Genomic DNA, 27563 nt, shown 5'->3' with positions numbered 1-27563 from the left:
CTGCAGACGTCCTGCCTAAATAGACAGCTCTGAGATTGCACACATTTGTTTTGAAGTAATGCCCAGCTAGTTCTCAGCTCGATGTGCAAGGCTCTGGCTGAAAGTGTGCAAAAGAATCCCAAATCAAAAGTTTTCTTGGCAGTCTTCTTGTGGCTGACATTGCCTTCGCACTGCTGAAACTGCGAGCACAGAGCAGTTTGACCGTGCCACCGGCCACACAACAGGCAGCATCAGCATTTGTGGCAGCATTTGTGGCAGCCCACAGTTGGAAAGGCACACACTTTACATAACACCTTTTCTTGGGGGGAGAGGACACAAGATATCAGAATGATCATCAACAGCATTGCTCTTTTCTTGACACAGGGGCCATTCCTTCTCTTTTAAGTACCTTTATTAACTGCAAAAAGCGTTACAAAGGTCCTGCTAAAGGCAGTGCACGCGCAAGGTAAAAGACGTTTATGACAAGTGTCAAAACGAGCGCAGAAACAGCTTCTTCAACTCTATCTGGCAAACAACATCGATAAACAGAATTCAAACAATGGCAGTGTAAAGTTGTGAAATGCGTGGTGACCTTAAAGGCACTGATGCAGCTTCTGCGCTGGACTGGTCCAGGCCTCAAACCGTGATCTGGGAACACCTGTCTTTGATTTCACCTGCAACGGAGCAAGAACCACCAGTCAGTTTGTGTACTAGTGCGTGCATCCGTGTACCACGTTTCAAGGGATGTTTCAAGGCAGTTTACATGCTGGAATCATTGGTTATGACGTCCAGAATTTGTAGGTACTTGTTACTGTGGTTTGGTATGTCATAATTGCCAGATTTTTTTAATGCTGTTCTAGTTCATTGCAATAGCTTTTTGTTGTGTTTAGGCTAAAAAATAAAATGCCTTGACAGATGCCCAAGGTTTGAACTTGGGAGTAATCAGAATTTTGAGTTTTATTTAGGTGCTTGGTATTGTCAGTGCACTTTTATTTAAAAGTTAAATATTTTTCTTGTGTTTTTTATTATTTTTTTTTTTGGCCAAGTGCAGGAGTTTTTTACCAGGCCCTAAAACCCTAAACAATATTTGATGAAGTTGCTATTTTCAAAGTTATCGAACCCTTCGAGTTCGAACAGCTAAACTTGATGTTTTAAGCCCATACACCTCAACCGAGCAATCTAAAGCAGTAATTCTTTTTTCTTTGCGTACCTTTGTGGCTCACCCATTGGTTTAAAGTTATTTCAAAATAATTTCAATCTGAACAGCCCAAACTGAATCCTTGTCACTCTTGGGCATAAAATTATCTTTAAAGTTCCCTCCCATATAGTGGTTCTGTTCTGCGTCCAAAGCATTCCGTCAACCCCACTGGGCATTTCATTAGCATAAGTTTGTTTGCTGCTTCTGATGTAATTGCAGTACTCAGGTATATGTAGTGATCAGTGTTTAGTAAAGTACATCCGAAAAGTATGACAGTAAAGTACAAAGTAAATAAGAGGTTGTGTACTGCAAGTAAAGCAGCAAGTACACCGAACATAATGTACTAGAAGTAAACTACTATAAATACAATGTACTTTCAAAGTAAACAAGTACTTTTCAACACAATCTTTCATGATGCCCTTTCATTCCTATTGACAGTTTTTTGTTGTTGTTTTATGTATAGACTGGTATACATTGCCCAGGGGAAATTGGGGGCGTATCAGTTATTTTCGGATATGGTGGCAAATATTGGATGAAGCCAGGTGGCCAGAGAGTATACATCGTCTTGCCCTAGGTGACAAACTATATTTAACACAATTAACTTATAAGGCACTTATCAGTGTCGGTCTTATAGCCGCCATTACTCCACTCAGAAAAATGACCAGATGTCTCAAAAGATGTGATAGCAAGTTTTCACATGACGATACTACACTATTTTTTTTTGTTAGAGGTTGGTGAACTCTTAATACTTGACCTCAGAAATAGTGTATAGTGCTGGGAAAGCCAAGGTCACGAGCGCGTGGTCCTTGAAAGAACTTAATTTCACCGAGCGGAAGAAGACACTGCCCTGATCATTGCGCTTGCCCCATGCCTTTCGTGAACTCTGCGAGCCTTCCCCATTCTCCCCTCTCTTCCTCTGACTCCTGAATTTGGCGCCGCTTGCACATAGGAAAGAGCATGATGTCAGCCTCATAGCTTTTGCAAGCAATCCTCTCGTGGAGGAGTGTCATTACTTATATTTTTAACCTCCTCGCCTGCACTGACCGAGCAAGAAGTACCTAGTAAGAGTTTGAAATGTTGCAGGAAAGCCAACCCCAGTACAAATGGAGTGAATCGTCATCTGCTCGTGTTTCTGGTGAGAGTAGAATATCCTTCCCAGTATTTCTTCAGAGTTGACAAAACCTTATTTTGCTATACAAAGTTAACAAGACCAAATTTTAAAAAATGCATTGCTTTGAAACCTGGAGTTGTACTTTTCTCAGACTTTCTGAGAAAAGTACAACTCCTTCCCCAGCAGGAAAAATACTTTAAGTAAGCTAAAAGTGTTCATTCAAAGAATGCACTTCAAGTGAAGTACAAGTTTTTTTCAAATTACTCGAAGTAGTACTTATAATACAATGTACTTAAAGTTTATGGAAATGGTCCGGGGAAGTGCAAAACTCCACACAAAGTCGATAGGTTAAATGGTTTAACGGGAGACTAATTTTGGGTAAAATTTCAGGGGCAGAAATGTAAACTAAATTAGGTAGCGCAAGCTACTGCCTGATAGAAAGGGTGAAGCCACTGGCATCCACCCATCCACCATAGTTCTAGTTAATCATCAAAGCATTTAATAACTCAAAGTATGTTTTTTTTTAGACTATATATATGAGTATAGTTGAATGCTTACTCTCTTCAAGACCAAGGCACTCTCCCCATTCCTTGAGGGTGATGGTGTGGTCATCATTCTGGTCACAGTTGTTCAGGAAGGGCGCGATGCAGTGTTCCATTGAGAGGAGGGGAGCACGAAGAGGGAACAGTTCGTGCCTTGACACAGCCCTGAAAACGCAGAAATGTTGTTATCTGCTATATTCCATTTTACCATATGTTTGCTATTGGCAGGGGCCACCTCACCACCACTGCCATAGTAAAAAGTGCTTTCTGCACCAAAAAGTAGTCCTGACATGTTTGCCTTAATCCCCTGAGCGAGTGTCGCTTCTTCATAGTACACCAGTGCCCCGTAAGAAAAAGCTTTCAACAGAGCTGATTAATTTGCCCAAAACATAAGAAATATTGAAAAACCTGAGTGCCGTCACTGTTCCACATGAAGGTGGAATCAAACGGCGCATTATCTGAATTTGTAACTGAAAGTTGTAAAAATTCACACAGGCCTACCGACCAACTGTCAATGTAGTATCCATTAAAATCGAGCTTAGCTCTTGTTGCAACATTGGCACAAATTCCTCACGGTCGAGTAAAACGTAGAAGGATGTAGTAGGCTAGGCGCTTTGGTGCAGTTTGGTGCTGTATTAGCATCCTCTTAAATTATGCTACCAGACTACTTGAGAAAGTTCTCGTAACAATATGAACTTGAGGTGAATTGCGAATAGTACCATATTATTTGACACATGCATCAAACGTGCTGAATATAGTATGCATAGTTTGTACTGCTGTTTTTTTTTTTTTCTTTAATTGAATGTTTGCTAGCCCACCCCTACTGCAAGAAATAAAGGCTAGTTCACACATTTGCACGTGAGCATGACCGATGCATCATACTGTCAGCATGGCCTTGAAATACTTTTTACGGCGTAATAGGTGGCCATCCCTTAGAAATAGTGCGTAGACTTCACCTCGCAAGTACTGCACAACCTTCGGTTTAGTCGTATGCAGGCCGGAAGAGTTCCATGGCTACTGGAAGACGGCACCGGTGTGTTCTCTTAGTCACAACTTTACACACGTTAAGATTGCCCATTGCCAGCTCCAATGGAGATTCACACGCAAGTACCTCCGTGCACGTGTCTGGTCTGTGCGTCGGACTCACCGGTCGTGGGGGTGGCTGTCCAGCTCGCAGAACTTCCAGATGACGGCGTTGACCCACTGGCGGCTCTGGGAGTTCTCGGCCTCCTCCTCGAGCTTCTGGTAAGGGTCGTGCAGCTCGTGCCTCCGGGCAAGGTCTTGCATCACGTTGAAGAGCCACTCGCGCATGCGCCGGGGGAAGTCCTCCATCTCGTGCGACAAGCACTCTGGAAGCTCTGGTTAAAGAAGAAAGAAAGGAAGAATCATTGAAAGGTTTATTCGGGCATCCAGTCCGGCAGTGCACAGCTTCACACTCATGGGAGAATTCGGCTCAGTTTGTTTAGTCCCTTTCGGAGGGAGTAATTTAAAAATGTCTTGTCCCCCTTTATTTTGTCAAAGATTAAGCGAGAGAAAGGTTTTTCAACTCCTATTTAAGTGCTCTGTAAATATTTATTGGTTTTTATGGTGCGAAACTAAATGCTATGATATAAAACGAAGGCAACATCAATACCTGGGTCGGCTTACTAGAAACAGTGTTGGATAACACTATATATGTAAAAGGAAGCATTGCCAAAGCTACCGCACGAGCGGACTGACACGTAAAGTCGAGTCTTGAGCGCTCGCAGGGCCCAGACGTGGCAGGCTTTTTTTTCACAGAGTCTTAACTAAGACATTAGCAAACCGGTCCTGGTTCCCATCTATGTCTGTTGTCATAAAAACTGTACTATTTCTACAGTGAGTATGAGGGCCTTGATAAATAAGGTTCAGTGGTGTAGCTGGGAATTTTTCGGGGGGTGGGGGGAGGGGGGGCTGAGGTGGCTGAAATGTTTATGGCTTGGAGTGCGGAAAGGGGGAAAGGGGTCAAAATTTATGTGCATATTATAGGGTCGACTGGATTTCGGGTATAAGCCTCCCCCCTGAATACGCCACTGACGAGGTTGCAACAAAAAGCAGGATTAAACAGGCAGTTATGGTTTTGCATAACTTGCCTCTGCAAGCTCCATAGTAGTCGACGTGGACGTGCTCATATTTTTCTCCCTTGCAGCCTTCCTTCTCGTCCTCGCACATGCAGCGCATCTTGTAGAGCTCGCAGTCACTATCCCATGTCTGGTTGTGGTTGCTGCAGACCTGAGCACAGAAAGCGAGTTCACCAGTTTCGTCAGCGTCACTCTATCGAGCCAGTATTTCATATATCACGCACAGCATTTTAGGCATTTCCTGAGAGGCATACAGTCATTTTACATTGTGGTAGAATCTGGTTGATGGTTTTATAGGAGCCATTCAATGGCAGCTCCATCACAAGTGCTTACATCCAAGGTGCAAGTGTGTTCAAATCCAGATGTCATTCCGTCTTTCAATGCATGTGCACAAAGCACCATAGGAATGATTGACTTGCCTTCCTCCTGGGGTCCGTCTCGGGCTGGCAGGTGCCGACACACTCGCATGTAGCCGTCATGTCGTCGTTGATGACACACTCGCGACCTGGACCACATCTGACCTTGCTGCAGGGATCCTTGAGGACGCCTGTGCATACACGAAGAGCCGAGATTCAGCCCTGAGACTGCGAGTTTATTTTTAATGCGAAGCATTCTTCAGCTACCTCTAGCGATGCATCTGCAGCCCCGTGACAAAAGAAGGACCTAAACCCGCGGCGCGCTTACACGGAGTGTCTGGTCTCGCACCCGATTGATTGCCTGTGGCGCTAGGAGCTAAACCCGCGCCGCGCGTACAGGGAGCGGTAGTAGCACTCCACATTCGCACCCAGTCTATGAAGCAATTGCCAGTGATGGAAGTGCTACGCTGTTTGCGCCAAATTGAGCCACGATTGAAAGTCAGCTACATCTTGCGCCAAAATGCCATTTTTGCTTAGAATTGCGCCAGACCTGCGCCAAAATAGGCTTAAAGCGAAAAAAAAAGAAACAGTCTAAATTTTGTTATTATCTTAAGCAGCACACATGGTCCCCCGGATAGTGTCAGGATGTCCCGACGTTCCAGGGATGTCCTGCGGATGTGTATGGGACATCTGTGCTGCTAGGGCATATTGGTTGAATATTCGGAGTAGAAGGAAAAAAAAGATTACAAATATGAATTTCACAGGGTCTCTACTCACCGTATTGTTTGTTTCGTATTAGGTCTAAGCACAGTCGAAGACTCGAACACATACAACCGCCAACACACATGCTAAAAGCGCGAGTCACGGGACATTCGCTGCACTTGATCGGTTTAGCCGACGAAAGTACAAGTACAAGGAGATGCCGATTGCCACGATGTCGCGCTTTGATGCTGCAAATCCACCGGCCGAAGCCGTTGATGCTGGGCATCAACCGCTCTGGCCGCTTGATGCGCTGGCTGGTTGATTGCCAACAGCGTCTAAGTTTCCAGACGATGTCGGCGATGTCGGGAACTAAGGGTCCTGAGAAAACTTTGAAAACGAGTAGGATTGCCGATGGCGGCTACTGTGATAAAACAGAACCATTGTCTTGTACTTCTGATAGGATCGCTGGTTTACCATGTCTGCCACGTGCCTTTATTGCGAGGCTGCAGAGTACAGTGGCACTTGCGCCTCTCGGTCAACCTTCACCGCCTCTCATCAGCGTGCGCGCGTCGAGCTTCACAGCTTTGCACCGGAGTGCTAGGAGAAGCGAATGACCTGAAGGAGCGCCTGGCTTAGCGCGATAAGCACGCATATTATGCTCAGATTTTAATTTCTAACTTTAAAAAAAAAAAGAAAACTGAGCAGAGAGAGAGAGGGAAGACACAAATCTGTATATATATGAATAAATATGGTAGTCACTAGTTCCCGTGCAGCTGTCGATCAAAAGAGCTGCGAACTTTGACCTAACTCTAGTTCCTAGACTGCTAAAGAGCAGTTTCACCTTTAAAACACAAGTGTAGGATTTGCTCTTTTTTTTCTTTTTTTTTTTTGTGGTTGTTTTTGCAGTTTATGATGTTAGTCTTGAGTTTGGTAGGTTCAGTAATCTTACAGGGCGCATTTTATTGGGAGACGTGTTAGCGGACATGCTGTTTCTTGCTGGCATTTTACAGAAATTATATTTACAGGTTAGAGAAACTACCGAGTGTAAAATGAAAAGGGAAGAAAGGATTTATCCCTATAAAGTGTTGTGCTATGATGAAAATTTTAAGCATTTTTAATACCCATTGTAAATCAAATCTACTTTGACTAGAACATTATTTAAGAATACTGTGTCCCTTTTAATATATATTATCTTATCACAAACGGTAATAAGAAATATGCTCGAGTATCAAAGAGAAGCTTTTGATCACTATCGTAGCAATCACTTTTTCATTCTCAAGTAATGGGCTAACAGATGTTGGCATCTGCTACAAAATCGTCAGTGGCTGCTAAAAACCAATATTTTGCCTGCTAGAAAACCTGCTACGAAAGGTCAAATGCCGCTTCCATCACTGAATCACTCAAAACCGATTTCGAAGTGGCGCGCTGTAGTCGCGGTGACTTCAATGATTTGCGTCGTAAAGTGTTTATAAAACCCGATCTTGAGGCACTCGTCGCGTCAGATGGGATGGAGCTTCGCAACAAACCTCCACCCACAGAAGAGGAGCTTCTCGAGAGGAAACGGCATAAGTTTCCTTTCGAAACACGTTTTAGAGAACGAGCACGTTTTGTCGAAGCTCGGTTTTAGAGAAAACGGAGCCTTCGTTTAGAGAAATGCCGTTCATCGAAAAGGGGACGCTGCTTTAAAAAAAATGCTCCCCTACTTCGCGCGTGTTACCTCCAACAGCTTAACTGGCTGATTGAACGATGGACTGCAGTGAATTTTAATTACTTAAGCTGACTCCTTCAAGCTCCAGGGTTGTAAGTAGCTTGTTCCGGAGTGTAAACGCTTGTTGTTTTATTTCACTTACTCTCTGCTTCCAGCTGAGCCTCCTTATCTTTCACAATGATGTTCTTCTCATCCTCTGCTACCATGTCAAGCTCCTCCTTTGGTTTCTTGGTTGCCTTCTTCGCATGTTTGCCGTGATGCTTTAAACGAAATGCAATAGTTATTTATTTTGTTTGTCGATACTGACAGCATTCAACGTAAACGCCAAAACAGTAAGCCGACAATCACAGCAAAAAAAAAATAAATATGTCAAACAATTGATGAATACATAAATGAAACAACTATATCAAACAATCCAACAACTCGACAAAAAACTACCAACTACAATCTTTTTTTTTTTTTAATTTTGGATTATGGCTCTTTTTAGCTAAATCAGTGTTTCTGAATTACAATGAATAATTTCTTTTCGATATTGTTTGTAGTTTTATAAATATCGCGGGGAGGCCTACGACAACTGTTTGCTAGAGGGATGGATCAGTGACGTTAGGCTAGGTGGCGCAAGCTGCCGCCCGTTACAAAGGGCATAGCCATTACCATCCATCCATCCATCCAGCTGCGACGTGACGTCACAGGAGTCCTGCGGTACGACCCGGTACAATCAATGAACCGCTCCTCCGCGATGTGACGTCACAGGGGTGCTGCGCCAGTGCTCCTCGACTAAAAGCTTTGTTAGATCGTGTTTGTTTCTTGTAGATCTAGCTTCGTAAAATGCCGACTTGGTTCAGACAGTCGCAAATTACCATCAACTGTATTAAAAAGAAACTCTAGGCGATTTTATTGTCGTCGTGGTCCTATGTACTTTAAGCCACTGCCTACATTTGGATAGTGGCACTCGACAAAACTCCGTGTGTTGTGGTGAAGCCACAGATAGCCCCTTGACGTCCGGTGCTTCTTCAGAAAGTTCTTAAATATTCATGGACTACAAAGAGCTGGCAGATATTTGGGTGTCAGTGCTAGAATATATTTTTGGGGGACACTTGCGTGTCATATCGCTGTAAAGTTCCTGTACTACCAGAGGTGATACTTGTCAAATCGATAAAACATAACCACACGTAACTACCAACTCTGACACCAACTTTTAATTTTGAGATTGAGATTTTTATCAATGTAGTCAACACAAAATTTCCGATCGTTGATCTCACCCGCTTGGCTTCTGCGATCACTGCGACAAGCAGCACTGAGACAAGCAGCAAAAGGACGAAACCCTTCATCCTGCCCCCTTTTTCTGCAAGGGGAAAACAAATGAGGATGTCGCATTACGGTATCTATCACTGTGATGCACACACACACACTTGGAACAAAGAAATATAAAAAAAAGGCAATTGGTTTCATGGACAAATATGGTTCCTGATCACAAGACATTTGTTGCACATCGTCTCGTAGATGCCTATGACAAGAGGATTCCACGGCGAGTTAAGTAAATTTTTCGTTGTCGCATAACTAGCAAACGGCGAATGCTACTGCCCCAGTAAGTCGATCAAAGCAACACGTGATAATGCACCGGCTAGAGGGCTGTAGGTTCGCCGTTTGCCAAGTTGCGCAGAAACGGAGCGTACTCTTCTAAGGACGTCTCAACCCGTCATGCATGAAGTTAACATTAAATAGATCGCAGAAATGCAGACTGATCATTATGTCTGTGGGTCAAAAACCGTAAAAATTAAAAAAAAAAAAAAATTGAGTTATATTTGCGTTTTACTTAAGTTATTTCTCATTGAAAGAAAAAAAGATGTCTGCTGAAAAGATATTCATCGCTAGACATATTCTTCGCTTATGCGCCACGTCCTAAGAATGAAAATACCTTTTTTGTGGACGAGAAAACAAAACGCCAAATCTACTTGTTGCGAATACATATACAAGGTTCAAGGTGTTTATTGGCTAAACATTGATCATATAGCCGAGCTATACAATTTACAATTCACACGTTCTGGTCCAGGTTCCGCACCAAGTCCTTAAACTCGGCCACGTCAGGGGCTCGGCGAGCATTAGCTGGCAGAGAGTTCCAGAAAGCGGGGGCCTGAATGCCAAGTGCTAGTACGGAAAACCTGACTACAAATCGTGCAAAAATGAGTCCAGCCCTTGAAATGCCGTTGACCCAGTAGACCAGAGTCCAAAGATGTTGGCAACCGTCCTCCCAAAATGCAGACTTCCCCTTCACGGACTCGAAAGTGATCCGACCCAGCGTAGTATCCAGATGTTGCTATTGCGTTTCGTCCGGCCTGTACGCCAGCGGGGGATCGAATGAGACTCCAAGCTGGTAGACCACTGCACCGCACTCGTGATGCGAGAAAGCGGTGCCGCCGAAAGATATATGTGCCTTTATCTTTTCATTGCTCGTTTTTATTACACGCTGCTCTAAGCGGCATCCCAGGGAAGAACCCACAAGTAAGCCCTTCGGCAGTGATTTATATGCCCCTCCAATTTTCTTCACAACACCGGCCTAGAATTCCCTACTCAAAGGACACGAGCCTATAATACACCCCCCCCCCCCCCCCCACACTCACGCATCCCACCTCAGGAATTCTGCATAAAACTTATTAAAATATAACTTCTTCAAGTTATATAAAACTTCTTCAACTGCATCTGCAGTTGAAGAAGTTTTAAAATGTTTTTCCTCGGGCGTTTGAACGCAAAAAACCGCGCATACCGTTTTCTTTTTTAACTAGAATAATATTTTAAATCAATGCAATCATAACGTGCTTTTGCAAAAAAAAAAAAAAAAAAATGATTATAGATCGTGAACGAAAAAAAAAATATATTGGGGTGTGTGTATGTTTATAGAGTCTAGAACTTAGCCTTCCTCAACGGGCGACCTGTCTCCCAGCTGTAGGTGAGAAATTTAGCCAGTGCAGTACAGATTGTGAACTGCCGGGATGTCATCGTGTGTATTTCTTTGGTACGGACTGAGAAATCGCCACGGTAAGTTATACGAGTTTTTATGGCCGACTGTTCGCGATGTTCGTGCTTGAGCCGTAGACCTTTCGGTTTTAGCCGAAAATCGTGCATTAACATCCGCCGTCCGCCGGTAGCGCAAATAAAGAATTGCTAAAACCGGAAAGCAGATTTCCTTACCCCAAACATCGGTCGACGATTGAAGGCAAGAATATACTCTTAAGTGGTTTACGTCTACTTTATTACTTTTTTTTTTGTTATTGTCGCAAATTTTGAATTATTTTGGCGGACATTTTTCCCGCCGATTACTGCAACCCCAAACAACAATTCTAGCTCAAACTCGGGTTACACAGTAGAAATTGGTGTTCACCGACTTTTACTTTCGGGCGTTACAGTGTCACGACAAAAATTAGTGAAGAATGTTCCGCGTAATTTCATAAAAACCTAAATATATATTTTTTTTTTATAAATTTGACATTGGAAATTGCTTTATAACTTCCGGGAAAAACAACAAGGAATTACTTATATTTGTAGATACGGGGAGCGCGTTGGTAAACAACACAAGAAGAAAGAATATACGGCTATGAACACATATATATACCATTATTTCAAAAAGCAACGACATTTACTAATATTCATCACTGGGAATTCCCCTGGAGCAACGGGGAGAAAAATTGAAGATGAAGACAACAAAGAAAAGAAGGAAGGACAAAAAGGCAGACAAGAAAAGGAGAAACGACAAAAAGGCAGATGTTAAGTAGAGGCATGCTATGACAGCTCCGGCGCTAGAAAATCCAGCTCTGCCCTCGAAAGTGCGATGTGTTTGTTCACTCATAGTTCAGAAGGTAAAATGCTAAAAAAAAATACAGCTGATAAGTGAAAGAGACCAACAGCACAGAGCGCTACTTGAAACTGAAGTTTACTCAAGGAAAAACCTATATATATATACACACACCTTGAAATCAAGATGACAGAAATGCGACCTCATCAAACCAATCTTATCTTTCTGCTGTTTACTTTTCGAAAGCTTTTAAAAACGTCACGTCTGAGCTAAACAGGGCTTTCGATGGAGCGCTGACACACGTGCCCTCAACGCACTTCGTTATGAAGAACGCTTCGGATAATATAATGGTGTTGTCCAACTTCGGGACACACCCACATCTACTGCCAGACTTCCGAAGGGTGACGATTTCCCGAGGCTGATAGTATCCTCCGCCTCCTAAAATGTTTTATCCTTGCTCCTTAGTGTAATGACGCCAATTGTTTCTTTGTTTTCACAAACAAAAGATGAAATGTTTCACAGTTCATTTTACGCCTCCAATCACCAAACCTTATTTGCTTGCCAGTGGTTATTCTTCTCAGTTAGTAAAGCCAGGATTTTTTTTTTCCAGCATTTTCGGATTGAAGCATCTCGACGTCCGCCTCTTTGTTCTTTCTTTCCTTTTATTTATTTTTTTTTTTTTTAGGAGCGCGCGTTTTCGGGTTTTGGGGGGGGGGGGGGGGGGGGTGCTTTATTCTCTTTCCGTAATTCTAATTACTTGCCTGTCGTACCCCTCATTCAATGCGATCATAATGACTGACATTAAAACACAGTTCACGTCCATTGTTCGTTTTTAAATTTCCAAGGCTACAATCACGAGTTGGTTTGCCTAGTATTCATCGATGTACTATCGAAACAGCAGGAAGGAACCCCAGTATACCAGCCGCGGAGCTCAGCTTGGAATTAATTTTCCCCGCTCTATATACACGAATCGGACATGCAATTCGAAGCAGCTATTTTTCGCTGCATATATTACCCCGCTGTCTCTACGCTTCAGCTGGTTATATACTATACAGTTGGTCATGGCCGTCGTTCTGAACTACTTTGTAGGCAATATAAACAATTAAATAATGGGCGATTCGCGCATCCCTCCTAAACTCGACCGCCTTCCTGCTCCTCTCTCGAGTTTTGAGAGTCGCCGTAACAGTCCTCTAACAACACTTCAAGGACGCTGAGTGAGGCAAGAACCAAGGCCTCTCTTTATCACTTCGCTTTACTTCATATTTGGTATCTTCACGCCCCCTCGCTGCCTCGAGCGCATCTACTCCTCGCACTTTTTTCGCGTGTTCTTCCGGTTCTGTCTTCCGACAGTCGGATGATTTCGCCGCTTAACGATGTGTTACGTATAACAATTAAAACATAGCTGTCAGGACGGGAGAAAGAAAAAAATAAAGAAAGAGGACAACGATCTACGGCATAGTTTTGTTGGCGTGATGCACGCGGCCTATAACTGTGAAATTGTTCGTACGACGGACGGCGCTAACCACCCGAGACCTTGAAAGTAATCTCCTCTCGGCTCCCAGAGAGCCGAGATCAAACCCGATACATTGCCGTGACCCAACGTCTGTCAAGTGACACTGCCAAGTCTCGTGCCAACGTATTACGTAACATGCCCGGCTGGAAGATACACCGATACCAAGTTTGTCCATAAATTACGACGCATTTGCAGCCCAGGATCATGCAGCACAAACACACACACACACACGTGATTTTTTTATGTCGTTTTTTAAACTTTGGTGCAAAATGCGTGATTTTCTCAAGAAGGGTGTCGAAGCGTCGTTTACACCCTCAGTGGAGAAGTCTGTCAACGAACGTGGCCAAGGGATGCTCTCAGGCTCATGTTGCAATGCCTTTTGGGGAAAGGATTACTTCGTGTTTTGTCCCTTCTTTTTTCCGCCCGAAGTCATGGAACGATCATGTCACAAATCACACCTTCTTTATCTGGGACTTTATAATTACGGATTTCTAGTATGTGGAACGCATACTGGTGGGCACAAGTCACCACCGAAACTCGTATGGATGGACAATCCGACGTGTATTGTGTATTTCTTGTTCGTAGCATGTACACTAAACCGCCGAATTCCGTAACCCTTCCGTGCTTGGATATATCGGTTCGCATGTCCTCAAATACGCAAGGATACCGACGCATGTTTTACAACACAGGGAAAAAGCCCAAGAGTAGGTTTCTAAAGATGTGTGTCCATGGCTTATATATATAGTTAAAGGTGCGCCACTTGCGTAATGTGGTGTTTACACTGCGGGAGCACGCTCTGCAGACGGTCAGATTTCTATTCAGTTTGCTTCGTCTACAGTCTGTCCGTAATTCTCGTCTTTCATCCTCGGGTGATGTGCACACTCGCGCAAGGTCTTCGTCGCTGCTGCTGAACCGCCGTCGACGCGATGGCCGTACACGAAGAGGATGGACGGACCAGAAGGACCCGTCGCTTGGCAGACTGCCCGCGGAAGCCAGGCATCGCTGACACAAAGCAGTGCGAGCCCCAGACATAGCAATGGTCGTTCATGAATGACGTGGAGGGAAGGGAGGGAACTATGTCTTCCAGATGCGCCCCAACTGTGGATAGGAAAACAGCTGGTGCGTTGATGAAAAAAAACCCGGACCAGAAGTGCAAGGCAAAATAGATTGGCGCAGTTTCCTGAACCTTGCGTCGGCGTGCCGTCAGCATAATATAGAAGAATGCACATATCGCGAGCGGAGTAAAATTACCAAGACCGAACTCTTCGATCCGATGAAAGACACCAATCAAATGTATGCATCCTTCTATCTTTGTGGGATGTTACTCCAAGCGACAGCTCGATATATGAAATTGGGTATCGTGACATGGTCAAGTAGTAAAATTTAGGGTGAATGACGTATACTATGTTCGACGTTTGATAGCTAATCCGCCATTGTTCTCACATATCGCAGTGCACCTTTTTATTTTTTTTCTCTCGGCGATTTGGAGCGTGTAATATGACAGAAATAAAAGGAAACCGGTAAAATCCCGCTTTTTTCAGAATTCTCTACGATCAAAGAACCGTACGCAGCAGTATACAGTAACCTGCATGATGATTTTTTTTTCTTTTTGTTTTGCTGTCAAAGAATGTTATTTTGGAAGTCGTGCGAAGGGGGTCATTACGAGAGCTCAAAGCGCCGTGATGTCGTTTTCGGCGTCTCCGGGAACCGGTTTCGGAGATGCCTCCGGCCCATTGTTTCTGGGAGGCTCTCGAGTGCACGGTTTCGATTCGCGCGGGGCGCCCGTCTGCGAGTGCGACAAAACATGATGGCCGGTGACGACGACGACGCCAACACTCGCAGCGCAGGGATGCCGGGGATGCTACGTGGGCCGCGTTGCTGCCGCGTTTGCGTGTAGCGACGGTTTGCGTGGGCGTCTCGGGAAGGACGTCTGTCGAGAGAAACGCGCTTCGAAGCCTCTGTGCTTGGCTCGACGAACGCAAGAATCTCTTCCGCCTATTATCGGAAGGCGATCCCACCCGGAATAGCGTCTGTGCGATTGGTGCGTTGTGAAGTTGCTGTCTTCCCCAAAGTTTACCGAGTCGGCCCGGCAGGTCGAGGTTTAATATCAGTGCTAAGCAGTGCAGAAGAACGAAGCCCTGAAGGACAAAGTGCACAAACAGAACACCCATTATTGACTAGTATGTTATCATGAGGCAGCCCTTGAAAATGAAACTGGAAGAATGAGAAATGAACAAATATAACAAAATCAAAATGTAAAAAAAAAGTCCTCAAGGTGTATTTAGAATACATTTTAGCGCTCAAAAAAACAGGGACAAAGAGACGAGAAACAGACAGCACCGTGCGCTCTGTTTCTCGCCTCTTTGTCCCTGTTTTTTTGAGCGCTAAAATGTATTTCAAATTCCAAAACCAACTAGCCCAACAATCTACTCTACTCAAGGTGTAGTTTATGAATCGTAGAACAGGGATGTTAAGGTACGCCGTATGCATACCTTAATTATAATGAGGAAGTTTTCCTCATTATAATCTTCAGTAAGGATGATGGATGACTGCTTACACAAGAGCCCGTTTGGATGCACTACAATGTTGTCGAGGAAATTTTAATGCATCGGCATATCGGATCAGAGCTGTGCATATCCGAGGGTTTCCTCAAGCAAGTTTTGCGCGCTTCTCAAAAGTTAGTCCCTTGGGTGTCAGTATAAAACTATGCAACATTGTACAGATAGAAAGAGTCCCTTTCCAACAGACATGGGGCAGTTCTTTCGGGTTTCAGAACTAAGGGGAGCGCGTTATCAATTTATAGAGTCTACAACTCGATATTTATGCTTTGATCAGAAGTAAACCTCATCTCAGCAATTAGACACTGAACTTTTTTTTTGTTAATTATCCAGTTAAAAGTAATTTTTGTGGATGGTGGTAGTTGCTTTCATAAGCTGCAGTTCAAAATTTTAACCCCCCCCCCCCCAGCCTCCCCCCAACAAAAAAAGAAAAAAAAAAGATGGGTTTTACAGCATAGCCGGCTATGCTGGAAAATGTGTTGGCAGATTTATGAAGGTATACTGAAAGGAAAGCATGGCGCCCCTTTGACTTTCATGTCATTCACTTTCTGTTATTGAACCTAAAAAAAATAATAAAACTACGGGCAGATAGGTGCGGCGAAATCCCCACCAATCTGCCAGTAAAAATAGGTCCGCTCATGCATAAAAGTAATCCTGATCATCCCGTACGAAAATGTCAGATCAAAGCCTGAATGAAAAATGCGGCAGACACTTAAGACGGCTTACGTGTAGGAATGCCAAAGCATTCCTACACGCAGCGTATTTCTACAAGCAGCGCGCTACGTCTTCCTTTTGTGCACGACGCTCCGGCGGTGACATCATGCTCCCCCACTGCGCATGCGCGGCGAACCCCGCCGGCTCCACGGCTTCCGTGACGATGCATCTGCCTTGCTGCGCTTTTCTTTGTGTTCTATTTCTGCGGCGCGTCCGCTTTGACCTGGAGCGGCCCCGCCGGCTTCCGTGACGATGCATCTGGTATGACGAATCGCAGCCAATGGGAATTTAGGTGCCGTTTTTCGCCGGCTTCACTCCATGGGACATTTAATGTTTGCGCATTACAATGTCCGATCAAGTCGGGACCTGAAGTTGGGCGCGATGAAGTGTGAAAGGCTTCGTAATTGAAATAAGCAGCGCAAATTAGACGTTTGTGTTTAGACAGCGTAAAGTCGGCCTGTCTTTGATGGTGCGGACACTGCAGTGGTTTACGCTATTGATGAGAGCATACTGAAATATTAAGGTTTTCATTTTCAGTATTTAATTTCAGTATATAGATGAGAGGTTTAGCCAGCGCGCCACCACTGCTAGCCAGGGGTCTTTCCTATCATGCAGAGTGATACACGACCGCATGCAAAGGCACGACGCCCAACCGCGATCGAAGAGGGCAGGGGTGGGGACCGGACGGAGAGTCCCCGGGTTCTGCAGCGCAAACTGTCACTCCGAAAGCCCCGAGACGCGGTGCACCAACACGCGCTTAGACACCGATCGGGTCAACCGATCCTGATCTGGTCAAGAAACTGCACCTCCTGCGGCGACATCCCTGGTATCTCTTCGGATGGGGCGGGGAATGTAGACGGTGACAACGGCCGACACGTGGAAAGTTTGGCGAGCCCCGAATCGGGCGCCGCTGCTCCACTTCCGGGTGGAGCTTTCTGGGAGCGCGCCAGAGCGACGGGCCTTGTCCTCGCGCGCTGTGACCCAGCCACAGGCGCCTCCTCCGCAGCTTAGCCGCGGGGGTGCTTTATGATTTGATAAATCGCGCGCAACATTTATAGTCCTCGCCAACAGCCCAGTTGTATAGACGTTTCGTTCGACTGGTGCCCCAGGTGTGCAAGCACGTGCAGCAAGTGTGTGAAGACGTAGCTTTGGCAGGTTCGCAATTGCGCGTGCTTGCTCACACGAGCAGGAACATGGCGGCGGCCAGATTTCTTGTTTGCAATCGTCTATGTCGCGTCTACGGAAGGTGCGAGATTTGAGTAAGAAATCGGCTCGCGTGCCAACGAGCAGCTAAAGCTTGAGCAGCGAAGCATCATTTTCAAAAATGCCTACACGCTTTCAATTTTTTTTTTTTTTTTTGCGTTGTTTGCAGTTTGGTGGAGGCATATACTCTGATGCATCGAGCATTGCTAGCCGATAGCAAAGAAAACGAATCATAAGCTAAAACTACGAGCGCGCATCGACTACCCACCCCCTTTTCTCCACACGCACGCGCACACGCACATGCACAACATTTGCTGCTGCGACTGTTTCTTTACACAGCATTGTGAAAACCGCCGCCCTCTTGGCTGGAATACACGTGCGAAAAACCGGCCGAAAGACGCACAAAATTCGGAAACACTTGAAAATCGTTCTATGCCTGTTTTCAAAACACGGATTTCAAACCATACGCGCAAACGTACATCGTGTGAATGGTTTCGCTATAAGCACAGTTGCGATTTCTGTACTATAAATATCCATTCAAAGTCATTTTTCCCCACGGCAAACACCCCCCTCCTCCCCCCCCCCCCCCCCCCCAAAAAAAAAAAAGAGTATATATAAATATATACTCGGTGTTCCATTTGAATTCAAACAGATTCTTACAAAACACTCGTAAAAGATGCAGTACGGTTTGTGCAGATGAATTATACGGCCAAGGGGGCATTATGTGGGTCGCTAATCTTTGCGATAAGTGGGCTAATTAATTAAAATTCGTTAAATAAAATTTTAATTAGTGAAAATAGACTTGCCCTTAATTTTCCACGAGCTTCAAGTCGTTCTAAAAAGAGTTGATTTAGTGGTTTTCGATGACGCTCAGTAAGTTTGGCCATTCATCGGGGAAGTATAGGAGACAAACGAGGAGGCGCCATTGCCCGAAAGCGGGCTGGGCGTGTTCCAGGCCGTCTTCACAAATTCGAATGTGGCCGACCAGAAGGCGGAAATAATACCCTGGCGGTGGTCCCGAGAAACAAACTTAATAAGTGCGTCGGAGTAACTCTCGGTGATTGAAAATATGGTGCACGTGAATGTTTCACTCACAGTCATCCAAAATCATGATGGAAGAGTGCGACTAGCGCAACGATCGACATAATCCGTACGCCAGGCGCCGAGGGCCGGAAGTTTGCCGTCCGAGCAGTCACTCTGTCAGAGCAAAACAGAGTTTGGCGGCACATTTGTTTCTTACATCTTTTTGCGTGATCATAATCGAAACATCCCGTGCACCCCATTTTCAACCATGAAGGGTTACTACATTTAACTCTTGCGCGCTTATTAAAACTGTTTCTCGCTAGCACTGCTAGAAGATTCTTTTCGACTTCTGGTTGGCCAAGAGAGCATGTCAAGCCCCCTTTCTGCGTCTAATGCACGCCCTGGCTCTGCCCGCGCCTCCCATTGACCAAACCCTCTCTATACACGGCTCTGCATTAACCTATAATAACAACCGATATTGACATTGCATTACTCGGACAGAAGTGCGTAACACGTCTGATAGCATTCTATGGATCCGGAATAATCCACGCCAAGTCGTGATTCGCCTCTCTGTCGTAGTAAGACAGAACGTGTCCCCTTTCGCCTCTGCGTACAGACCAAACAAGCTCGCACGCGTTAAAGCACCATCGAAATCAACGCACTTCCTCAACCAATGAAAGTTATATTACCCCTGGAAGCGATTCTCATTTATATACACACAAAACGTTCTTAATAAAAATTAAAAAAATAAAAGATGTGTCCTAGAATACGTAGTCCCTGGCCAATCTCCTCAATGGATCAGGCAAGAGAAAATGAAAAAGCCGAGGGAAGAAGGGACATATTTAATGTGACAACTTTTATTTATTAATTTTTTTTCGGTGTCCACGGGTCTTTGCATGGCGCTCACACCTATGTCCCAGGTTCCCGGCATAGATGCATGCTTCGTGCGTACGTTCGTCTAACAACGGACCGAGTTTCGGCCAACCAATGAACGTCTATGTGGGGTGTCGGCGAGCGGCATACGTTGTGAGGACAGTTATTCTGACGCCAGCCGCATATTATGCATGCAGTCCGGTGCGCGGGCGCTAAACACTGTCTCGCCGAGGCCGAGCTGACAAAGTACGGGCGTTTTGGGCGGGGTCCGCCGCCCGAAAGCTACCGGTCGCGAGACAGCTCTGACCCCTTTTCTTGCATCTGCAGCACGGTGATCTACAGTGATCGGCGGGCACACGAAAAAACGAAACAAAAACCATTAAAAATATATTCATTTTGCTTTATGCGAAGCGTCAGCCCCGTCTCACGTCGTCTGGGGACCGCGTCCCGTTTCATCCCCCGTTTCGCCGTACCTTGGCAAAGAGCAAAACGCTGCGACCCCAGTCAGCCAATCAGACTCACTGAGCGAAGCACGTGACACTATGGGACGCCCACCGAAGGTACATTGCCGCCTGCGTCGTTCCGACGCTGTGATTGGCTGGCTGGAGGCGTAACTTTTGTCGTTTGCCAAGTTATGCTGAGGCCTTTAAAACGTAACATAATATATATATATATATATATATATATATTTTTTTTTTTTTTTTTTTTTTAAGAATCAGTCGTAGTGATTTTACTGCTGGCAGAATATCTGCAGTACACACGTCACGCGCATTACTGATTTCATCGTGTATATTTATGTATCATCTTTATTTCTGCTGATAACACATATCGTTTAGTCACGCTACATACAGAGCGACGCATGGTTAACGCAAGCACGCGATTTCTCTCCTGTTTTTCACTTCGAATTAAGACGCTGTCATCAAAACTACTATTGCGATGGTAAGTTCTCATTTTGCAGGTTGAAGAAGAGCGGGACAAGCCCCCCACACAGCTTTATTTTCGCCATGCAAGATTGGCCATTGCTTCCTCGTACTCTCATCCTGTCGTTTGCTCTGCTGAGTGGAAAGAGTGAAATGATTTAAGGGAGGTGCTTAATTGTCCTGCTTTAGATTACGTGAAGAGAAAGCGGCCGCACTGCAGAACCTATGGATTTTGGGCGCAGTCCCTTAGCGACACGAATGAGCATCGTACCGGCGTGCGTTCGGGCAACTTACTACTGCCTTACGCACTCATTAAGAAGTCTAGGTTAGTGGACGTACTGTCTAAATAACCAGTATCGCCAATATGAACGCTAGGTCGACTTTCCACTGTCTAAACATATATAACTCGTCAAAATCTTTTTTTTTTTTTTTTTTTTTTGCATTGACGTCGGGTTTATTTAAGCTATACGTCGCAATGCAGAGCCATGAAACAATTTGCGTGTATGTTTAGACATCGGGACGCCAATCAGCCCCAAAGGGCGCCTAGCGATTTTGCTGGAGAGAAGAAATTCAGCTATAGTGCAGCAGCACCGCTAACCTGGGGTCTTGAACGTGCGTCGCGCAGCAGTGATACACGACCGCACGCCGATACGGTAGCTCACCCAGATTGAGAGGAGCACGGGTGAGGATTCCGCCGAGGGTACCCGTGGGTTCTGCAGCGCGAGCTTTCGCTCCACGGGCTCAGAGAGCTAAGCTGCACACCGGGTCACCGTTCCCCTATAAAACCGTCCAACGATGACACTGCACTAGCTACCCTCAGTGCCTCGTCAAATATATGGCCTTATTCTACAAGTTTCGTGGTCGACAGAATGGTATACGAATAGGCGATGTCTCGTGTACTACTCATCGGGTTTCGCCCGTTCCGCGGCTTCGGTAAATTTATATACACCTCCTTCTGGAACGTGATTGGGCACAGATTCGTATTCAACGTGCCTTTGTGCACTGCGCTGTTTGTGCCATAGCCAATGGCGCGATGCTTCTTCGACTTCCCGTCATACTAAGCTTAAAACATATACGACTAAAGGGCCACTTGAGTTAAAAAGAGGAAAATGACAAAATCGTGGGAAAAGACCGCTTGCTCGAAAATATTAGCTTTCCATGCGGTGAAGATAGGACAAAAAACGAAGTTATTAGAAAATAGCTTAGCTTGGAATGGGACGTATTTCTGCCCCCCCCCCCCTCCCTCTCCCCTTTGTATGCTTGTAAAACGTGTTTATAACAGGAATGAAGAAGCAAAAAAAATAAAAAAAAAATATATATATGCATGTTTGCACGGAAATTTATTGCCTGGCAAAAATAAAAAAAAGGTAATGCACTTTTATTTTTGAATCCCCGCTTTACTGAATGCAGTCTGCGGACAAACGCTGCACACCCCAGGCGCGCGCGGTTTCTTCTCCGTGCACTGTCCTTGTTAATTGCCTTGGGAATGGCGTCGAATTTCAAGAGCCGACGCGGCAACTTCGCGAGAGCGACGATAGCTCCGGGCCCAACCGCGTGGGCTGAAACCCGAGACGCCGCATGGGCCCTTTCACCCCCGACGCGCACAGCCACGTTGGCCATGGGCGGTGGCGTGTGACGCAATCCATGCAGGCGAAGCGTGGCCTGTCGACGCTGTGTCCAAGGACTGACTTTTGCTTCGGCCGCACGTCTTCCGCGTTTGACAACGGTCTCTTTGCAGAACCTACCGATCGAAAGCGTCACTGTGGTCTGCCCACCACAATTGGCTGAATGTTGAATGCTGAAACCATTCCTCTTATGTCCGTTGATGAGAATCATTTGCTGACGTCATGTCAGGAAATGATTCTCATCAACGGACATAAGAGGAATGTAAGAACTTCCATTTTGACGGTGTTGGCAGCGTTGCTTTGAGAGCGCTATGATTTCAGGTTTCTGCCTTGCCCGTTATAAACACCATCGAACTTGTTGAACACAAGGTAATGACGTCACGAAAGGTAACCAAACGAGGGCGCCACCGAAACATCTCGTCGCTGAACTATACACGTTTAAAAGATGAAACATTACGTGAGACAATGTTACCGCTATTATACTGCTTTGCTCTGCAGATATGAAACATCTGTAGTAAATATATCTTCATTATGTTGAAGGCTTTGACGAGCGTGTTGGGACAGATGTAACAGTGAGAAAGTCCTTCTGTTTGTTTTGTGCTTTCTTACTGTTACACTTCATTATGTTGCCGGCCGAAAGGCGAGTTTGCTACGATGAAGCGTCAGCCCCCAGTTATCTTCTGAAAAGAACTTCAGTCTTGGTGATGTGCAGTGCACGTTTCAGAAACGTTGGGGAAGCTAATAGCGAGTTCGTTTCACACGCACTGTCACCGTTCGAGTTCTCTCCCAGAATGCATCGCACTCACAGAGTGTTGCACGGAAAACTGGACTCAAACGAACTCGCCAAATGCACCGAGTGCAGAAGACTGATGCTGCCGCCATCTATGTTGTAGAAAAGGTACCGACTTCAAACCGAAACTAGCGCCTTTCTGTTCGGAGTGATGCGTGGGAACGCGAGAATGCAGTCGGCTACCAACGTTTATCTACAAACGTTGGTCGCTGCAACCTGTAGTTTATAGTTGCGATGACTTCAAGCAGCTAGGCTGCCGTAGAGATAATTACAGACGGCGTAAATTTCCGCAACCAGCTGTCTACAAAGCAGCTGGTTGCGATCTTTCAATTCTTATAACCGTTTACACTGAAGAAAACTGATGATGCTGTCCGAGCAGAAGCTTGATCCGTTTGAGCGTGGTATTGTCCGTGAACCACTGAAAGGGTACGGCTTAAAACGAGCCTGTTGGAATATCCAGCAAAACTGGGACTTTCGATTTGGATCGTCATTATAGGTGGATTAGATATTAGCCTTGGTGAGGGCGTCGAGAACGAGAGCTTTCTCGAACAAAATACGACGGGGCAAGTTAGCTGACGTAGGTAAATGTTAAACATGAAGATGTTGCCCAATCCTCGGGTAAAGTCTCCATCTTTAGCTTTCTCTGGTGCTTATTGGGCAGACAGAGGTTTCTGCTGGGAGGGTGTTGCCGACAAATGTTAAATTTTCCACCCGCACACGGATGATGATGATAGACATCTCGGGGGCCGCTGTTACTTTTGTTCTGAGCATTTCTTTACACACTGGTATATTTCAGCGTTTGTACGGCAACAGAGCGATTTAAAACCTGCAAACAAATCACGGGTTGTCAATTGCTTCCTTCGTGAAATAGCAGACGCTCACAATTCAAGCTCGCGTTTCATTTCGTTGCCCGCGGGACGCAATTTCTATCAGAAAATCTACTTCTTTTCTTTTTTTTCTTTTTTTCCGTTTGGTTTTGCGACACTTCGTAGCAGACGAACCCTTGTCGTCTGCTCCCGCTCCTCGCCGGCCCCACCGGAGCGAGGCATGACGGGATTGCATTTTGGCGCACTCCCGATTTTCTCGGTGCAGCGAGTGCATGCACGCGTGGGGTGTCAGCGCTGAAACGAACTCGGAGAGTGCAAGCACTCGTGGAGTGCCGGCCGAAACGAACCCCCTTTACGCTGCGAGTGGGCACGCGTGGGCACGAGTGCCGTGAAACGAACTCGCTATAAGCTCGCGCTGAGCAGAAATGGGTATACATTATGGCCGCCAGGGAATACCACCTTCGGCACCAAGACGAACTTGAGCGAGCAGGGAGTCAATAGGGAGTTTTATTAGGCCGTTTCCGCAGCCCGCTAAGCACCCGGATAGAGCTCCGTAACCCGCCACAAGACCTTGAACTATGCAAACAAGGCTGGCGGCGAGCATGCGCAGCTGTGGCGTTTTCTTTACGGATATCGTAGCGGAGGAGAAAAGCCATCTACTGCAACTCCCTAATAATCTTCGTGCGCGATCGTCGAAGATCGTTCACAAACTGCGTCCGCTAAAACATAACATAAGCAGAAATCGTCCACTCGGACGGCTGAAAACGCAGCAGAAAAACATGGCGAAAGAATTGGCAGAACGAACAATGTTGACATCAGGGCACAAGGTTGCTTGACAAACAGGCAGCCCGCTGAATGCCCGCTGAAAAGCTGGTGATATTAGCGAGTTTTAGTAGACCGTGTTTCCCCCTCCGCTAAGCCTCTTCGCTACCCGGTACTCTACAGTCAAGGCCATCGGCGCGCAAGCGCAGTGGCGGAGCGGAGCGGAGGGGGAAACACGGTCTACTAAAACTCCCTATTATTTTCAATATCGGTTTTAGAGTGAACCGCGGTCTCTCATTAGTGTAATATGTTGTCAGTGCTTATATTTAGTCTCCGCAAATCGATATCAGTAATTTACTTTGGTGCGACTTTTGACCGAGGCTAACCCCTTAACAAACGACCCAAATCAGTAAAAGATTTTGTTTACTTTTTTTTTTGTGAAAGATAAAACGAACTACTGTATAAATTACATATTAAAGGGATACTTCAACGAAATTTGAAATATTCCCGTCGTGTTCAAAAATAGGTTGAATATGATCCACAATATTCGTAAATGACAATCGCACGTTTGTATTTTGATCCTGGTGGCTGTATTTTTCGTTATAAACGGCCCACACTGGCAAGCGCTCGGAGATGGCCCAGCTTAGAGCACGTGACATCCAACGCAATCGTGACGTAGGTCGTCTCAAGACGAGCAAAGCTACGGCGAGGCTGACGTCGAGAGGATGGCCTATAGTCGTTCCAGCCACGGAAGCGGCTGCTTTTGTACGAATTTTGAGTGACGGGTAAATCTTCTATAATCTTCTAGGGGGACATTAGCGACCTCTGGGTCACACAAAAGGGATTCCCGTAAAGAGGGGAGTTCCTCCTTCCCCCCTTCTCCCGTCGTGGCCGGAGGCGAGACAATAACCGTCACTACCTCTCAAGGTTCCTAGACGAGCATTACAAACGAGGTGTTAGCGACATCCACCAGGTGCTCTCTGCTAATCGTTTAATTCGTTTTAAAATTCCTTTTCGAGACTTTTTTAACAAGATATTGGTATGTTCCATGTGCTACTGCTCTGTTGAACACATATAGACCAAAAAATGAGCGCCGAAATTTCGTTGTAGTATCCCTTTAAGGAAGCCTGTACATGTGTGTTCCCTTCCCTCCTTAGTGTTTAGCTTTCGTATCTGTAACTACATCAAAACGCTCGTCAAACATTTTTTTTTTTTGTGCTGTTGTTGTTGTTGTTTAATTGTCGAACTTAGACGAATGGTGCCAAACAGTTCGAATACTCCTTAGAAGAACCTCTGAGTTCGGCAAATGTAAGCGATATCCCTATATAGCACATATATAACGAGTGTCTAATCACGAACACAGGACATGTTGGCTTCACAATGCAGCTAGCATGACCCATAAACACGTAACCCAGGCCAGCAGTTGGACACGCTGTTACTTGGGGCTCTCTACAAGTCTCTAGCGAAACCTGGCGCGGCCTGGCGGCCGAAATGTGAAACCGAGGAAAAGGGATAAATGCGCACCTTCGAAGCTGCCATACGGATAGCGCAGAGTTCCTGCCAACAAAACATTTGCTACTGCCGAAAGTTTATATCATATGTGTAGCCCTAACTTTATTCTTGTGTGTGTCATTGAGATGCTTTTTGACCGACAGCACGCAGTTGGTGATTTTCGTTGTGATTATCATATCATCCTCAGCCGAAGTAAGGATGGTTGGATGCTTGGAGAAGATCTAGTTATATGGTTTATGTGATCCGTGCGTGTCACGACAAATATTTGTTAGAAACGGAGGTCGAAGCCACGTGTCATTGTGAGGCTGTATCTGTTTGTCCTTGTTGAGATGTTTATACACTGTGAATTTCGCTTATACCTGAGGGAGAGCCAAGGCTTTTGAATCAGCTAATGACGTCGCCAATGCCAGTTGCGCTCAGCTGGAATTTGTTATTATTGAAAGACCAAAACCAAGAGTTTCATACCGCTAAATGTGGATGAGAATATGGAAGATAATTCAATGACACATTTCCAGAAAATTACACATTTGTACAGCATATCTCCCGCATTTAATATTAGGCATACAAAGTTGTGGCTGGTCAGTAATTGTATTGTGGTTTTTTATACTTTTTTCCTTCTTTTTTTTTTCCCCAGTTTACGTGGAGTTCTACTGTTCGGAAAACCAAGCCTTACTGAGACACTCACACGTCTAGAACCCTAAAATACGACTTCTAAAACTTACTATATCAGGACCGCATGGTCAACAATAACTAAATTATATATATATAAAAAAAAAAAACTTTAAATAAAATGCGACAAAAAGAAAAATATTGGTACGGTAAATATAAAACGTCTATGCGCACGCTTCCATGCTGTAAACAGAGAGAACGTGCGGGTTTTGCTGGGATCTAAGTACTCTAGAATTTCAAAAGTTCTTGATTACACATAATTTCCTGCAAGCTAAAAAGACATTGCAGGAAAAGAAATATTTCGAAAACGACTCGTTTCCTCCCCTTGTTTAGACGAGCAGCCAACGGTCGAAGTTTGGTGGCGAATTTATTATTATTTTTCCTTCCTCTTTTACAAACACAGCCGGGGTTCGGCTTGGTTCTGCAAACATCGGCAACGTACCCCAAAATAGAAGAGGCCGACGAGAGCTGCACTACCGGCCTGAGCGCAGATTCAGCTGTCCCGTCTGCCCGTACCGTAAACAATCCTTTTCCGGAATTGGCCAGACTCTAGCAATGTAGGAGTTCTCGGCAGTCAAACATTTGCACAGAATCCCCCGCGCAAAAGTTTTAACTACGTGGAATATCGATAATTAAGTTTAGAACTTTGGAGATCTGTTCCACTAGAGCTGCCGAGCTCATTCATAACGATTAGAGAGAACTGCACGTACCTTAGAGACGAAAGAATGAAGTCTGCTTCCGCGAGCTTCCCTGGCTGACGCGAAGAGGCCAACTGGTCGAACCGCTCTGTTTGAGAGGGTCGCGCTAACTGGGCGGGCTCCTTGCCAAAACTTCCTTGGCTCCTGATTGGTTGATAATATTCCACCGAGGTTGCCAGACGACCGAGAAACTTTTTTTTTTTTCTTTTAGGCTTAGGATTTTCGGTTTCGGTCCGTAGGGGTTTCGGCCGCAGACGCCGGCTCCCTTCTCTCTCAGAAAGAGAGAGTGGCGAAACCGAAGAAAGGCTGAAGCCGAAAGGAGAAATAAAAAGCAGCGCAGAGTGAAACGTGAAACTAAATACGGACATCGTGGAGGGGGATGGGGACCGGA

The 27563-nt window shown here is 45.4% G+C and overlaps 1 protein-coding gene across 1 annotated transcript; it reads right to left on the bottom strand.

Annotated features, from left to right (window-relative positions):
* Positions 1 to 373: 373 nt before the first annotated feature.
* On the bottom strand, positions 374 to 27448 carry LOC8039732 (SPARC). Its single transcript, XM_029982539.4, has 8 exons — positions 27185 to 27448; positions 8958 to 9040; positions 7838 to 7955; positions 5349 to 5476; positions 4942 to 5080; positions 3978 to 4188; positions 2847 to 2995; positions 374 to 653 (listed from the first exon to the last, which is right to left on the bottom strand). The coding sequence occupies exons 2-8, from the start codon at positions 9024 to 9026 to the stop codon at positions 616 to 618; spliced, it is 852 nt and encodes a 283-aa protein (XP_029838399.3). The 5' UTR covers positions 9027 to 9040; positions 27185 to 27448; the 3' UTR covers positions 374 to 615.
* Between the last annotated feature and the right edge of the window lie 115 nt (positions 27449 to 27563).

Source organism: Ixodes scapularis, unplaced genomic scaffold, assembly GCF_016920785.2.
Source record: "Ixodes scapularis isolate PalLabHiFi unplaced genomic scaffold, ASM1692078v2 PGA_scaffold3__209_contigs__length_174095766, whole genome shotgun sequence".
Taxonomy (NCBI): domain Eukaryota; kingdom Metazoa; phylum Arthropoda; class Arachnida; order Ixodida; family Ixodidae; genus Ixodes; species Ixodes scapularis.
The sequence above is the reverse complement of the archived record's forward strand: the minus strand, read 5'-3'. Positions and strand labels throughout refer to the sequence as shown.

What these genes read in the sequence shown, in the direction of transcription:
- LOC8039732 (XM_029982539.4), bottom strand. Translation starts at nt 9,026, where the DNA reads ATGAAGGGTTTCGTCCTTTTGCTGCTTGTCTCAGTGCTGCTTGTCGCA. An exon ending in GGCTCAGCTGGAAGCAGAGA is followed by an intron (nt 5,477 to 7,837) that starts GTAAGTGAAATA and finishes GTGTATGCACAG; the next exon opens with GCGTCCTCAAGGATCCCTGC. An exon ending in GACAGCCACCCCCACGACCG is followed by an intron (nt 2,996 to 3,977) that starts GTGAGTCCGACG and finishes CTGCGTTTTCAG; the next exon opens with GGCTGTGTCAAGGCACGAAC.